This window comes from Sphaeramia orbicularis, chromosome 10, assembly GCF_902148855.1.
Source record: "Sphaeramia orbicularis chromosome 10, fSphaOr1.1, whole genome shotgun sequence".
Classification (NCBI taxonomy): Eukaryota; Metazoa; Chordata; class Actinopteri; order Kurtiformes; family Apogonidae; genus Sphaeramia; species Sphaeramia orbicularis.
Window position 1 is genome coordinate 6,341,183 of NC_043966.1, and position 14,218 is coordinate 6,355,400.

The 14,218-nt window shown below is 36.8% G+C and overlaps 2 protein-coding genes across 3 annotated transcripts; one reads left to right on the forward strand and one right to left on the reverse strand.

The window, feature by feature from the left end:
• The first annotated feature begins 316 nt into the window (after positions 1–316).
• Positions 317–7,994, forward strand: LOC115427622 (polyadenylate-binding protein-interacting protein 2). 2 transcript variants are annotated; one of them, XM_030146235.1, is made up of 4 exons: positions 317–451; positions 682–852; positions 4,535–4,729; positions 6,844–7,994. In XM_030146235.1, the coding sequence occupies exons 2-4, from the start codon at positions 712–714 to the stop codon at positions 6,907–6,909; spliced, it is 402 nt and encodes a 133-aa protein (XP_030002095.1). In that variant the 5' UTR covers positions 317–451; positions 682–711; the 3' UTR covers positions 6,910–7,994. The 2 variants fall into 2 exon arrangements, with proteins under 2 accessions (XP_030002095.1, XP_030002096.1); XM_030146236.1 differs by having other exon boundaries at positions 353–501.
• Positions 7,995–8,106: 112 nt separating this feature from the next.
• On the reverse strand, positions 8,107–13,971 carry exosc3 (exosome component 3). Its single transcript, XM_030146234.1, has 3 exons — positions 13,695–13,971; positions 10,669–10,818; positions 8,107–9,593 (listed from the first exon to the last, which is right to left on the reverse strand). Exons 1-3 carry the CDS (start codon positions 13,917–13,919, stop codon positions 9,234–9,236), a joined length of 735 nt encoding a protein of 244 aa, XP_030002094.1. The 5' UTR covers positions 13,920–13,971; the 3' UTR covers positions 8,107–9,233.
• Positions 13,972–14,218: the final 247 nt, after the last annotated feature.

Genomic DNA, 14,218 nt, shown 5'->3' on the forward strand with positions numbered 1-14,218 from the left:
AAAATGAATGAAAAAGTTATCAAGAAAAGCCACATTTCCATATTTGTTGTGTGCAAAATATAGTGCGAAATATTGTCTTTACAATGTCAGCAATGACAATAAACGATTATTATTCTCTTATAACATGTCTTGTACTGTCGAGAAAATATCTTGTTATGACATGAAAATAGCCTGTTTTAATTGGGTATTTTCTTGTGTAAATGACCTGCTAAATGAAAATGTGTTCGAACATGACACCAATCACAAACATAAGACCAAAGGTACAAACAACACCGCGTCCTACTTTCTGATTGGCTGCTGTACATCAGGGCAATGCTCGGGTTTGTCCAATCAGCGGAGAGGACACGGTGACGTTGCAGATGTAAACAAACAGAGGTAGCCATTACAGTTAAACAGTTGGACACAGAGTTACCGTTTGGATCCGACGCCCTCAACAAAAACCGTCTGCCAGGTATTTTCCCACCGTTAAAAACACACAGAGTCGTTTAAAGGTTGTTACAGGTGTGTTTAACCGTCGTGTTGGGGTTGTTTGTGTGGGAGCTGGTGCTTTTGTTACTGTTAAAAATGGCTGCTACTTGTGTGTGAGACCGCGGCCATCACAGGCTCCTAGAACAGCAGACAGACTGATTGTTGTGAACAGGTGACTTGAGCCATGTCTGTCCCCTAATGTGTGTCCGACAGGTGGACCGAACCGACCCCAGGAGGACTGAAATGAAAGATCCGAGTCTCAGTAACAGCTCACCGAACATGACCATCAGTAACGAAGTGATCCTGAGCAACCAGCTCATCTCCGATGATAACCCGTTCGCAGAGTACATGTGGATGGAGAACGAAGAGGAGTTCAACAGACAGGTAGGACCAGGACCAGGACCAGGAGCACCAGGCAGACCAGGTCTAAACCCGACTGAACTATATCTGATTCTTATCCATAGTGGATTTGGATCTAGTTCTAGTGTGATTTGGGGGAAAAAAAAAAAAGTAAAAATCCGAACTTCCTCATTTTCACAGGTAAAATAACGGTTTCGTAAGTCAGAAAATGAGGTTTAAAGAGTTTTCATTCTCCCTCAGATCATGTAATATACATTTCATTAGAGTAATGTGATTGTAGTTATAGTCTTTGTCTGCAGTCGGGGAAAAAATTATGAGACCATCATCGTAAACAATGGTTATTCAATCAAGTACTAACTCCTGTGTGTATCATGTGACTAAAGCAGACAGAAAAGAAAACGTGGAATGTCTAAAAGCACTGTTTTTGTCAGTACAATGCCATAGATATTGACATAAGAACTTAAGTGAAATTTGATTATCAAGAAAACTATGGAAAATTGATAGATATCAGCTCTTAAATTAAACTCTTATGAGCTATTTTTGTTGTTATCATTATATTTGTTCAATCAAAAGTACCTTTAGTTGTACCAGCCATTAAAATGAACAAGAAATTGAAGAAAGCAAGGGTGGTCTAATAATTTTTTCCACAAATGTAGATGAGGGGAAACCAAAATGTAATTTGTTTTCCCTCTTAAAATGTAGAACAGCAGTTTTCTAAATCAGAAACTGATGACAAATCAAATAATCTTTAACGACTCTGAGATAATCTAGTCTAGATTTGATCAGTCTAAGTTTAGCAGTTTGAGATCTTGTCCTGGCTTAGATGTTACACAACCTCAAAATCAGAAAATCTGTTTCAGAGTCTTCCATCTCCCTGGGATAATGTCATTTACACTGCATTAGAGTGAAGTGATTGTCGATAGAAAAACTGTAAAATGTTAGCTATTTGTTTTCCACTAACCAACACTGAAAAAATGAAGAAGAATAGTAGACTAAAGGTTTCACAAATCAGAAAGATATCTTAAACTGTAAATCACTGTCCCTTCAGAGATAATCTAGTCCAGATTTGATCAGGTATTTTTTAAATTACATTTGGACAACTATACAAAATTACAGTGTTTTTGTATATTCACAGAGTTCACAAAAAAGTTGGTTTTAAAGTCTAAGACGTAGTGTATCTGTGAGGGGAAATAGGTGAAGTATGAGTTTTTGTGGTTTCATAAATAGAGTGGGTGAAATTGGCTTTTAAACAGTCTGACCTCAATTTGATTAGTCCATATTTAGTAGTTTTTGATCTAGGCCTGATTTATTGTGGTCTAGATGTGGAAAGAATAGCAAAATGTCCATTTTTCTGTTTTGACAAATAGAATAAAGGTTTGACAGCCTCTGTTTGAAAGAGTCTTTATCCTCTCAGGGCAGATATGATCCATCTAATTACAGTGGTTTTAGATTTTTGTTGTCTGAAACTAATCCTGTATCAGAAAAGCTGCAGATTGAGGTCGGTTTGTTGTTGTAGCTCCAGTTTTGTCTCCTGGTAGATATGACTGAGATCCTATCATATTCAAAAAGCTGCAATGAACAGAACTCTGAGTGAACAAAGTGGTTAAACAGAGTGATACTTCTCCAGAGAAAATGGAATTGACTGTATTCAGTTCAGAATCTGACTGCCATAAAGGTATTGTTGTTTCCAAATGAAATCAGTCTGATGGTAATCAATGAATGACTGAAGCAGGTACTTTCATTCAGATACTTGGGTGTAATCAGAGCTCATTATCCTGGAGGCTCACACTGAATCTGTGGGAAAAAAAGAATCTCTTTTCTCTGACATTATTCCCTTTTTTCACAATGCTATGTACTGTACCGTTGTAATAAATAATAAAATAATAATAGATTTTATTTATAAAACATTTCATTCAGAGAATCTCAGAGTGCTACTGCAAAAAAGGGCAGATTTTATAAATATAATAATTGTACAGTATGGTATAAATGTTTGTCCATGACTTTAAAGCAGAGGTGTCAAATATGTGGCCCGGGGGCCAACTGCAGCCCGCCAAAGGGTCCAATGCGGCCCGTGGGATGAATTTGTGAAATACAAAAATTACACTTAAGATATTAATCATTTTAGTTCAGGTTCCATGTGCAGACCAGTTCAATCTCAAGTGGGTCAGATCAGTAAAATACTATCATAATAACCTATAAATACTCACAACTCCAAATTTTTCTTTGTAAATGCAAACATTTTCATGTAATTTTCCTGTATTTACACTAAAACAAATCATTTCACAAAAAATATAAATAACCTGAACAAAATATGAACCTGAAATGTCATAAGTATAATTCTACCAATATTGTGCCTGTTATTAAATGTTTTGTGTATTTGTAGAGCCACTGTGATCTGGAAGTCATAATGAACGTGTAAATGATAAACTGAAGCAGAATATTGTTAAAATTGCACTTATTTTTCTTAAGAAATTTTAGGTTGTTCATGTTATTCACATTGTTTTAAAGGATAGAATGTAAATGTAAAGATTTCCATAATGTAAGGAAAGTTTGGAGTTGACATTATTTATATATTATTTCACTTTAGACCAAACTAGGCTGAATGTGGCCCCTGAACTAAAATGAGTTTGACACCCACGCTTTAAAGCCATTAAATCAAAACCTGCTAACAGATTGTAGGCAAACCCCTCAAGAAATTCAGCAAATCATAAGACTCTATGTAGGCTGAGTAGTGATCTGAACATGCTCTTAACAGTCACTGCAGACAGTTACCATAAAACCAGGGATACAGTCAAGAGGTCAGAGGTCACACTAAAGAGTGATTTTAACCTTTTCAACACATTGAGTTCAGTTTTTTGTGTGTTTCTTAAGGCTGTGCACATATTTCCTATATTTTCTTGGTGTATCTGAAGAAAAGAGAATGAAAAATTGCCTAAATAAATATGTTCATTCCAACCCTGTAAAACAACAAAGATAAAGGTGGTATAAGACTTTTGCACAGAACTGTATGTGTTCGGTAGGCTATAATTTGTTATATCATTGGATTAATTTGTCTTTTTCTGATGTTGCAAATAGATCCACTGAAAATCAAGAAAACTGATGATCTAACAATTATCTTTTTAATAAAATATACACGTATTCTATACAACAGCTCCCAATAAACCCCCCATATCACACCATGCGCATGTGCAATAACAATGTAAATATGTATTTAATTTTAATTATAACTCTGTATTTATATAATACCAAATTTCTTATTTTCTCTTTACATTTAATTTTTCACTTTTTTTCTTCTACCTGTCTTTTTCTCTGCACTTTTTTGTTGTATGTTGCTGCTGTTAACTGTGAAATTTCCCCACGATGGGATAAATAAAGTCACATCTTAGTTTAAAAGCAGATAAAAGGTTATTTCCTCTGTTCAAAACACATTTCATTAACTCCCTAGAAGACAGAAAAGAGTAAGAATTAGGATAAATCGGTGCATCTGAGCAGCAAAAGTCATTCAAACCATTCAACCAAATAAGAACATGCACATTAATAGATAAATTATTGCGTCTCTGTTTATAATCCTGTCTCATCTGTGTGTGTGGAAACGGCGTTGCATGACTTCAACGTGCTGTACAGTTATAGTTCCTCCTAATGTGATCCAGTGAAACCAGTAGGGCTACATGCGGACCAGTCTAACCCGTGACCCCGCCCTCTGCAGGTGGAGGAGGAGCTGTGGGAGGAGGAGTTCATCGAGTGCTGTTTCCAGGAGATGCTGGAGGAGGAGGAGCAGTGGGAGTGGTTCATCCCGTCCAGAGACCTCCCCTCCGCTCAGACCGTCAGCCAGCTCCAGGACCAGATCGGTCTACTGGTCCTGGACGCAGACATCCACGCAGACGCCGACATCGACGTCGTGGTGAGCGCTCGGACATTTGTACAATTAATTCAACCTGGTACAAACTGGAGGAGTGGAGTTAAACTACAGGTGTCAAACAAATGACCCGTGGGCCAAAACTGGTACGCTAATGGGTCCAATCCAGCCCGTGGGAAAAATGACACTGAACGTGTTAACAATGGGGTTAAAATCTTTTTTTTTTTTTTTTTGACAGTTTTTATTAGTTATTTATCATTTAGTCATACAGAACACAACGAACGGCAACAGATAATGGTCACAATCTAATAGTTAAGATGATTTAGGTTACAGTTAGGAAATAGCAATCATGTTACCTAATTAATTACATTTTTAGAGCAGCAGTTTATATAGCATTTCAGCGGACTATGAGACAAACCACCCATTAATTGTATTTAAAGGAACTAATCCATTTGCCCCATCATTTTATTATCATTTTAAAGTTCCTCTTGCAGCCTCAGCATAAATGTTAATCTCTGAGGTTAAAATCTTTTTGGTTCAGATTCCACATACAGACCGTTGTGATCTAAAGTTGGACAGACCCGTAAAATACTATTATAATAACGTATAAATAATGAGAACTCCAAATTTTTTCTCTCTGCTTTAGTGTGAAAAAGTCCAATTACATGAAAATGTTTATATTTACAAACCATCCTTTCACACAAAATGTGAATAACCTGAACAAATATTATGAACAACCTGAAATGTCTTAAAGAGAAAGTGTAATTTTAACAATATTCAGTGTGTCACTAAATGTTTTGTGTATTTGTAGTTGTAATGCACATGTGTAAATGATAAACTGAGGCATAAGGTCAAAATTGCACTTATTTTTCTGAAGAAATTTCAGGCTGTTCTTGTTATTCACATTTTTAAGGAAACATTGCAAATGTTAACCCTTTCATCATGTAATTCTACTTTTCTCTGTTATTCTTGTACTGGTCCGGCCCACTTCAGATCATCAGACCCCTGAGCTAAAATGAGTTTGACACCCCTGCGTTAAACTAACAGACTGTTACGTGTTACCATTAGCGTCCTCCTGCCTAATGCTTAACATTACACTTCCATCGTTCACACATAATAAACATAGTTCTCGCAGATGTTCCGTTTCACTGACGCTTTCTTTTTACCGACTGGTTTGTATTCGTTTTTAGATTTTCCATTATCCTGTTGTTTTTAGAGGGGGGATTTATTTCACTTTCTATTTTTGTCTTTGCACATTTGTAACACTTTAAATGTAACACCATACAATACATGTAAAGGCTTTGTACAACTGGAAAAGAAAATTATTATCGGGAAACGTGTGACCTGTTGTTGACGGAGCTTAATTATAAATGAACAATAAAAGATGAAACACAAAAGACAGCCCTTTTAGGAGGCATTTTTAGCTTCTATGTCTGAAAACCTTGATCTAATATGGACCAAAAACATTATCAAACAAAAATGTTCACTGCATGAATAATATCGTGAGTTTAGTGACAGTTGTGTTGACTATTAAATGAACTGCTTTGAGTAATTTTTTTGTTAAGAATAACTGAAACCTCTTTACATTCAGTGTCCTAAATTTGAGTATTTTCCATTTTCGTTCCTACTTCATGACTTTAAATTGAATATCTTTGGCTTGTGGACCGAGAATTACATTTGGGGAAACACTGAGAACACTGCTCAATGTTTTTTTAACTATTTTTAGACATTTTATATGTATGGAAAAGTCTGTTTAAGAAAGAAAACAATCGGCAGATCAGTCGGCGACATTGAGCATTTTCCTTGGCCTTAGTTGTGTCTCATTTGCATTGTTTCGTCTCACATGGACGTAAAACTCCCTTTGAGCCACTTCCTGTCCTGAAGTTCCGCTGGATTTCAAGACGTTCAGTTATTGGTCACGTGACTGTCGATACGTAACGTCTCTCAGCACCAAAGTGGATTCACCAGACCTTTAGAAAGTAAACCCCAGATGTCAGTGTCCCTCTTTGTTTTCATGCATATATGTACAGGTTTTTGTTTGTTTGTTTGTTTGTTGTCTTATAATCTGTTTCATTTGTAAGGACTAGGTGGGATTACTTTGTCTTGTTGCATATTCGACATAAACTAAACTAAAATGAATGGTCTTCTTCTGCTCTCAGGTCCACAGCAGTCTGAACCCCAACGCCAAGGAGTTCACCCCGGGCATCCAGAAGCACGTCATGTGACCCCGCCCCCTGCCCCTCCCCCTCTAGTCTGCACTGCGACACCAGTGAAGAAGAAGATGTCTGTTGTATTTTCAGCCTGACGTGTTGCCAAAGTTCTCCGCTTGCCTCGCATGTGTTCAACTAAATGAAACAGGATCGCACACCTCCACCTGTCTGCCTGTCCATCTGTCTGTGTGTCCATCTGTCTGTCTGACTGACTGCCTGCATAAGGTGGGAAGTAACACAAGTACCAATACTCCAGTACGGGACTTCAGTTGATTTTTCAGCTATCTGTACTTACTATTCTTTCCTCCTTTTTACATTCTAACACAAATATTCGTACTTTCTACTCCTTATATTTTGTAACCAGATTTTTTTTTTTTTTTTACTTTAGTTTTGGTGCATTTTACAGGTGTCAGCCATTCTTTTTAATTTTACATTATTCTGGAGACATTTCTGCCTAAACAGTAAAAAAATCAATATCAGTGCATTTAACCACAAATTCAACACTATGGAAACTTAGCCAGTGTCTGCTTTTATGATGTAGTGTTAATGTTGTTCATTTTGATTTATTTCAGCATTAGAACAAATTCAGTTAGTGCAATATCAGACCAAAACAGAGCTCTTAGTCAGTTCTTCTACTTTTTCGTTATAATAGTAATTGTACTTCTACTGGAGGAAACAAAAGGTGTACTTTAGCCACCTGTCTGTCTGTCTGACTGATCGTCTGTCTGTCTGAATGCATCTCTGCTGAGTCTTCATTCGTCCGTTGGTCGTCTTCTTAAATCCATTTTTGCACTTAGTTCAGATTATTTTCTGTCCTTGTGTTAAACTGCACATTTTCTCCGTTGGTGCAGAACCGAAGCCACTTTAGTTTGTTTCGAGTTCGCTTTGGGTTTTCCTCGTCTCATCCCAACATCCCTTGCGTTGTCTCTGAGCCTCGGAGGCGCCGGCAGTCTGCTGCTGCCACATTAACTGATGTCTGTGTTGAGTTTTTTCTAAACGCACATAAAGTACTGTATAAAAAGTGATATAATGAAAAAAATGTTGTAAAAAAAATCTATTTTTTCTTAAACTATTTGAGAATAAATGTTTATGGAGAAAAAGTGTGTTTTATTATTAAATGTTTAGATCAAAATGCATCAAAATGGAATCTTTTACCTCTTTTAATACAAATATAATCACATTTAACAACATTTAGCCTTGAAAAACACATCAGAGCTTTACAGAAAAATCAACACATCATGGATTTCTCCAGAAACTGAGAACGACTGTACTTTAACTAGTTTTTTTTTTTTTTAAGTGTCAAAGATGTCAAAGCTTGTTTTCCTGTTTTTTGTGATACTGGATCTGTTTAAATCTTCAGTTTTTCCCACAGAATTAAGATGCAGTCTCACAAAATACAAAAAGGAAACTTCCAGAATCAAAAAAATACTGTGATAGAAAATTTAAACTCACACTGCACTAACAAGTAGTCCAGGATTTTCCCTACCATTATAAGAATGATTAAGAATGCAGAACTCACACCATTTTGGGAATCAAAAGTCAAATTAATGTGAAACAATAAGAGCATCGAACCTGATTAAAAGGCTTTTTCTAATGAGTGCAGTTAATGGCCAGCGGACTTTAGTTTGGAAGCTTTTTGGATGCTTTTCGAAAATTTTCTACACATGCATAATGATAAAAATGATTTAAAAATTTAAGCTAAATGACATATTTTTACTGAAATTGTACAGTGTAACTGCAGACGGCCTTCCAGGCTCCACAACAGTCACCCAATTCTTCCACAAATTTAAGGATAATATTAAACCCACGCAGAAAACCCAACAGTCGCATGTATCATCTGTAGGATTAACCTATGGAGCCCCTTTGGTGACATGAGAAAAAAATAAATATATATGTGGCCACAAGATACTACTAACGTGAGCACAAGATAATTCACCTACGAGATTGCTGTATAGCGTTGCACACCGAGTTGATGCTCTTACCAACATGGAACACCTCAATTTGATTTTATTTTCACCTTTGTATGAACTACCGTGATATACTTCGATTAAAGTAATGGAAACACATTACTAACTCATATTTTTTTCCTCACACGTCACCAAAGGGGCTCCGTATTAACCTATTACTACAAGAAAAGCCTCTGTTACAGGCTTTGAGATGAACAACAGGAACAGTTTCCATGTGTTTGCTCTTTGATTGACAGTCCAAGTAACAAATCCACAGCTTCAACTCACAACCACGTTCCTGTGAAACATGTAGCTGTGATGAATAAAACAGCAGAGTGGTCCTTTCAGCTCAGTGTTTCAGTTTCTCACCTGCAGCTTTAGGAGGTCCTTGCTCTATAGCGCCCCCTGTGCCACCCTTTTAAACAGCTCCCGTCTCTGCGTGGCCGTCATGTTCTCGCAGCTCTGCAGCAGGTTGGACACGATGAGCGTCCGCTGAATGCTGGACGCCTTCACCCACAGCCGGCCGTTCATCCCCACCACCAGCTCGCAGGGGAACAGCTGCGACAGGTCCGACATGATCTCTGACCCCGGGGCCAGGAGCCTCCGGACCAGGCCCAGAGAGACCATGAAGAGTAGACCACCTGCCCCGAACACGCCCATCCCGTTGGCCCGGCCCGAACCGTCGATACACACCAGCTCCGGCTCCATGTCCTTATTGGCGATGAGGAACTGAGCGAACACCAGGTCGCCCACCTGCACACAGGAAATACAGGAAAACACAGATGATGTACAAAGAAGCACAGGGAATATACAGGAAAACACTGATAATATATGACACGGCATATGTAATACACAAGGAAACACAGGTAATATACAGTAAAGCACAGGTAATACATAATAAAGACAAGTAACACAGGAAAACACGGGTAATACATAGGAAACCACAGTCAAAACACAAGTAATATACAAGAAAATACCGGTAATATACAAGTAAATGATGGTAATGTAAAAGGAAACACAGGAAACGTTGAAAACATAAGTAATATGCAGGAAAAAAAAGGTAACACACAGAAAACTCAAGAAAAACACAGGCAATACACAAGAAAATACTGGTAATGTACAAGAAAACATGGGTAATATACAAGAAAATACTAGTAATGTAGAAGAAAACACAGGAAACACACATGAAAAACACAGGTAATATGTAAGAAAAGAGAGGCAATGTACAAGAAAACATGGGAAATTCAGGAGAACACAGAAAACCAGAGAAAAACACAAGTAAGGCAAGTAATGTACAGAAAAGACAAGGAATAGACAAGCAAACAAAAACACAAGTAATATATAAGAAAGAAAAAAATAATAATCCAGGAAACAGGGGACCACAGTAACATACAAGACAATACTAATAATGTAGAAGAAAACACAGGAAACACACAAGAAACAGTTAAAGCACAAGTAATAAGCAGGAAAAATGTTTATGTAACACAGAAAACCAAAGAAAAACACAAGTAATATGTAAGAAAAGAGAGGTAATGTGTAAGAAACCATGGGAAATACTGGCAAACACACAGAAAACCAAAGAAAAACCCAAGTAAGGCAGGTAACGCACAAGAAAAGACAAAGAATAGACAAGAAAACACAGGTAATATACAGGAAAACATGGGTAATAAACATATAAGAAAGAAAAAAATGACATTGGAAACAGGGGACCACAGTAATATACAAGAAAATAAAGGTAATACACAGAAAACCAAAGGAAAACACAAATAATATACAAACAAACACATGGAGAGCACCTGTAAATCCCAGGTAATAGTCTGGTTCTGACCTGGACGTTGGGTCGGTTCCTCTTCGTCGCCCCCTCGAACGCTAAATAAGACAGAGACGCCTGTTCGCTTCCTCCAAAGTCCACCTTGAAAACGTCTCCAGATTTGGTCGTGACGATGCCGATGACGGTCTCTCCTTTAGCGGGGACGTACTGAGGACAGACACACAAACAGATGGACTCAAACCTCCACAATGCACTGCTTCAACACGAACAGTTTACCCTTGTATCTTCATCAGGGACAACAGATGTTTTGAAATTTACCAATATTTAAAATAAGAATGAGACCAAACGCAGACATCCATGTTATTATATTTTTTTTATTGTGTTTCTGTTTTTATTCTCACTCACTTTTGTGTCTAGAAAAGAAAGAAATCCTCATTATGTCAATTGAAAGTAGGCTAACGGAACTTTTTTTTTAGCTCCTCATGACATTATCTTTAGCTGATGTGTCACACAATGCATCACATCACCTGTAAGGATGCACAACAGAGGACGTACAAAATAAAAAACACTGGAAAAATAACATTTTAGTGCTTCTGTCAATTTATATTTATATTTCTGTTAGGGTTGCACAAGTGATCAAATGGCTGTAACTGCAGTAACTATGTGTAAATGTATAATCACAAAAAAATAATTTAAAAGGTCCAGATTCAGGAGGATTTAGGATGATCTAACTGTGGTATTACAAAAAATATATACAGTTTAGTCTCACTGAGCAGAGACGTACTGAGGAAGATATATAAAATAAGTTTAAAGTAACAACTTTTTTTTGTATTTCTAAGTTTTTGCAGTGCTGTTTATATGTTTGTGTTGAAAATATACATTTGCATGTATTTATTTACTTCAGTAAATAAGTAAATAGATAAAAATTGAAATAATAACAGTGATCTCCAATATGACTTTTTCAACAACTCATGCAGCCCTTATTTTTTTAATGAAAAAAAAAAAAAAAAATCATGATTTCCTGAAATAGATTCCATGTACTGAGTCAAAACTATTTAAACATTTTGGATTAAAACAGAAGAACTGAAATTTACTTGTAGGAGGTTTTTGTTTTTTTTAATCTAGTGTATTTCTACAGTTTGGTACAATTTTGTCGTCACTGGGACACAACACCAAGTTTAAGTTCATAATTAATAGATTAGTTAATTATGTTTCAGTGTTTCCAGCTGGTGGATAAATATCTTAACTACTCCTGTAATTACATGATAAAATGTCCATTTTGTCTGTTTGTGAATGTGCTGAGCTCCCACACTGACCTCCATTCAGATATACTGCCACTGAACTTTGACAAGGACTGTTTGATTTTTTACATTTGAAACAGAACTAATTCTATTAGATATCATAAATCAGCTTCTTCTGCTGAGTTTTTCGGCATACTGCTGCTTTAACTATAAGCACATTTTATGACAATATATTCACTATTACACACTAATCTCACTGCTTAGAGCAGAGGTGTCAGACTCATGTTAGTGCAGGGGCCACATAAAGCCCAACATGACCTGTAGTGGGCCGGATCATTAAAATAATAACATAATAATGCGTAAATAATATCAATTCCAACATTTGTATGTCTAATTTCTATGTTTTAGAGTGAAAAAAGTAAGATTATATTATTAAAATTTTTACATCTACAAACCTTTTAAAAAATGTTGAAAAACATGAAAAAAAACATGACCAAAATGAAATTTATTAAGGAAAAAAAGTGTAATTTTAACAATTTATGCCATTATTTGGCCTAAGCTTCTCAGTTTTCCATGTTCATTACAACGTACAGATCACAGTGGATCTACAAATGCACAAAACATTTAATAATAGACAGAACATTGGTACAATTACTCTTAAATCTCTTAAGACACTTCAGGTTCATATTTGTTCAGGTTTTTCACATTTTTTGTAAAAGGCTAGTCTGTAAATGTTAACATTTTTGTGTAATTTTTTTTTTTTTTTACACTAAAACAGAGAAAAATATGTGGTTTTCATCATTTATAGTTTATTATGATAGTATTTTACGGGTCTGAACCACTTTAGATGGAATTGAACTAAATTTGTTTTGACATCCTTGATTGTTAACCCTTTCATGCATGAATTATGAGAACTTTAATCACATTTTTTCCCCGAGTGTTTTTATTCCTCTTTAGACATGAAAAAAACAATGCGATTAAAATTTTTCTTCTGCAAAATAAATAAAAATAAAATAAAAAAAATTGAAAAAATTTTAAAAAAATACATTTAAAAAAAATAATAATGAAAAAAAAAAAAAAATCTTATGAACCTATTTTTAATGAAGTTGCAAAAATGTCCACTCATCTGGACACCAAACGTTTAATTTTTTGACGCACAGAAACATGTATTTACAGATAAATTGTGTGAAAACTATGGGGAGGGCTTGTGATTCTGGGGGTTTCTGCTCAGGAGAGATCTACATAATGTTACCAATTCATGTCAGAAAAGATATGTAGTGTCTTAAATCTTTAATAAAGATATGCGTAAAAAAACAAAAAAAAAACAAAACAAAACAACGATGAAAAGAACAACAAAATCTATGAATATACAAGAGAACAGCTGTAGAATAGCTGTCCACTGTAGTGACCAGTATACATGAAAGGGTTAACATCTTCAGTGTAATTTTTTTATTTCAGTAATTCATCCCGCGGGCCGGATTGGACCCTTTGGGGGGCCGCATTTGGTCCCCGGGCCGCATGTTTGACACCCCTGGCTTAGAGACTCAACAGATGCAGAACCAGCTGATCTGATCAACTAAGTATTTAAGTCTTAAAATAAAGCGATTTAGTGACATTAGCCTCAGCCGTTAACTCCATTAACTCACCAATATTTAGATTCAGTCAATGAAAACCCCACCAGGGACTCTAATGTGGACCGGCAGGATCAGAAACGTTAAATGTCGGTGTTTGTGGATGGAGTCTGGCCCAGTTTAGGGCTGTTTTTCTCGGTTCCCATACAGATCACGTCCCCGGTACCGGTGTGTGTTACCGGGGTGTGCTGGTGTGTGTCTCCGGCCTCACCCTCTTCTGCTGGGCGTCCATCCAGAACACGTTGGGCTGTTTGTGTCTCAGGACGCCGCTCTTACACACCACCAGCCGGTCCCCGCTCCGCCTCAGACCCGGTCCGCACACCACCTTCTCCGCCTTCACCGACTCCGTTAACGAGATGGTGTCGTCCGTGTCGAAGCAGAACTCATCTCCCGGTAACAAAACCTCCCCAACTTTGTTTTTTAACCTGGAAAACATCTCCACCGAGTTTGGAAACCCAGCCTCACATGCGTTCACTCTTCTTCTACTCCTCCTCCTCCGCATTCAACCAGTTTGTGTTACACCGCCACAACACCGCCACCTACTGGACTGGAGGATACATAGCATCAGCTAAAAAAAAACCTTTTATCTAGTATTTGTATTTATTTATATTTATTTATATTTATTTATTTATTTAGCATAATAAAAACAGTGCAGGGAGGGAACGAAGCCTTGTACAGAGTTCCACTCCCATCATCTACTACAGGGGTCTCAAACTCATTTTCCTTCAGGGGCCA

Excerpts from the sequence above, each read along its gene's own strand:
- LOC115427622 (XM_030146235.1), top strand. The coding sequence starts at position 712 with ATGAAAGATCCGAGTCTCAGTAACAGCTCACCGAACATGACCATCAGT. Across the intron at positions 853-4,534 it reads AAGAGGAGTTCAACAGACAG|GTGGAGGAGGAGCTGTGGGA; the intron begins GTAGGACCAGGA and ends CGCCCTCTGCAG. Across the intron at positions 4,730-6,843 it reads ACGCCGACATCGACGTCGTG|GTCCACAGCAGTCTGAACCC; the intron begins GTGAGCGCTCGG and ends TTCTGCTCTCAG.
- exosc3 (XM_030146234.1), bottom strand. The coding sequence starts at position 13,919 with ATGTTTTCCAGGTTAAAAAACAAAGTTGGGGAGGTTTTGTTACCGGGA. Across the intron at positions 10,819-13,694 it reads TGGACGCCCAGCAGAAGAGG|TACGTCCCCGCTAAAGGAGA; the intron begins GTGAGGCCGGAG and ends GTCTGTCCTCAG. Across the intron at positions 9,594-10,668 it reads GGAACCGACCCAACGTCCAG|GTGGGCGACCTGGTGTTCGC; the intron begins GTCAGAACCAGA and ends TCCTGTGTGCAG.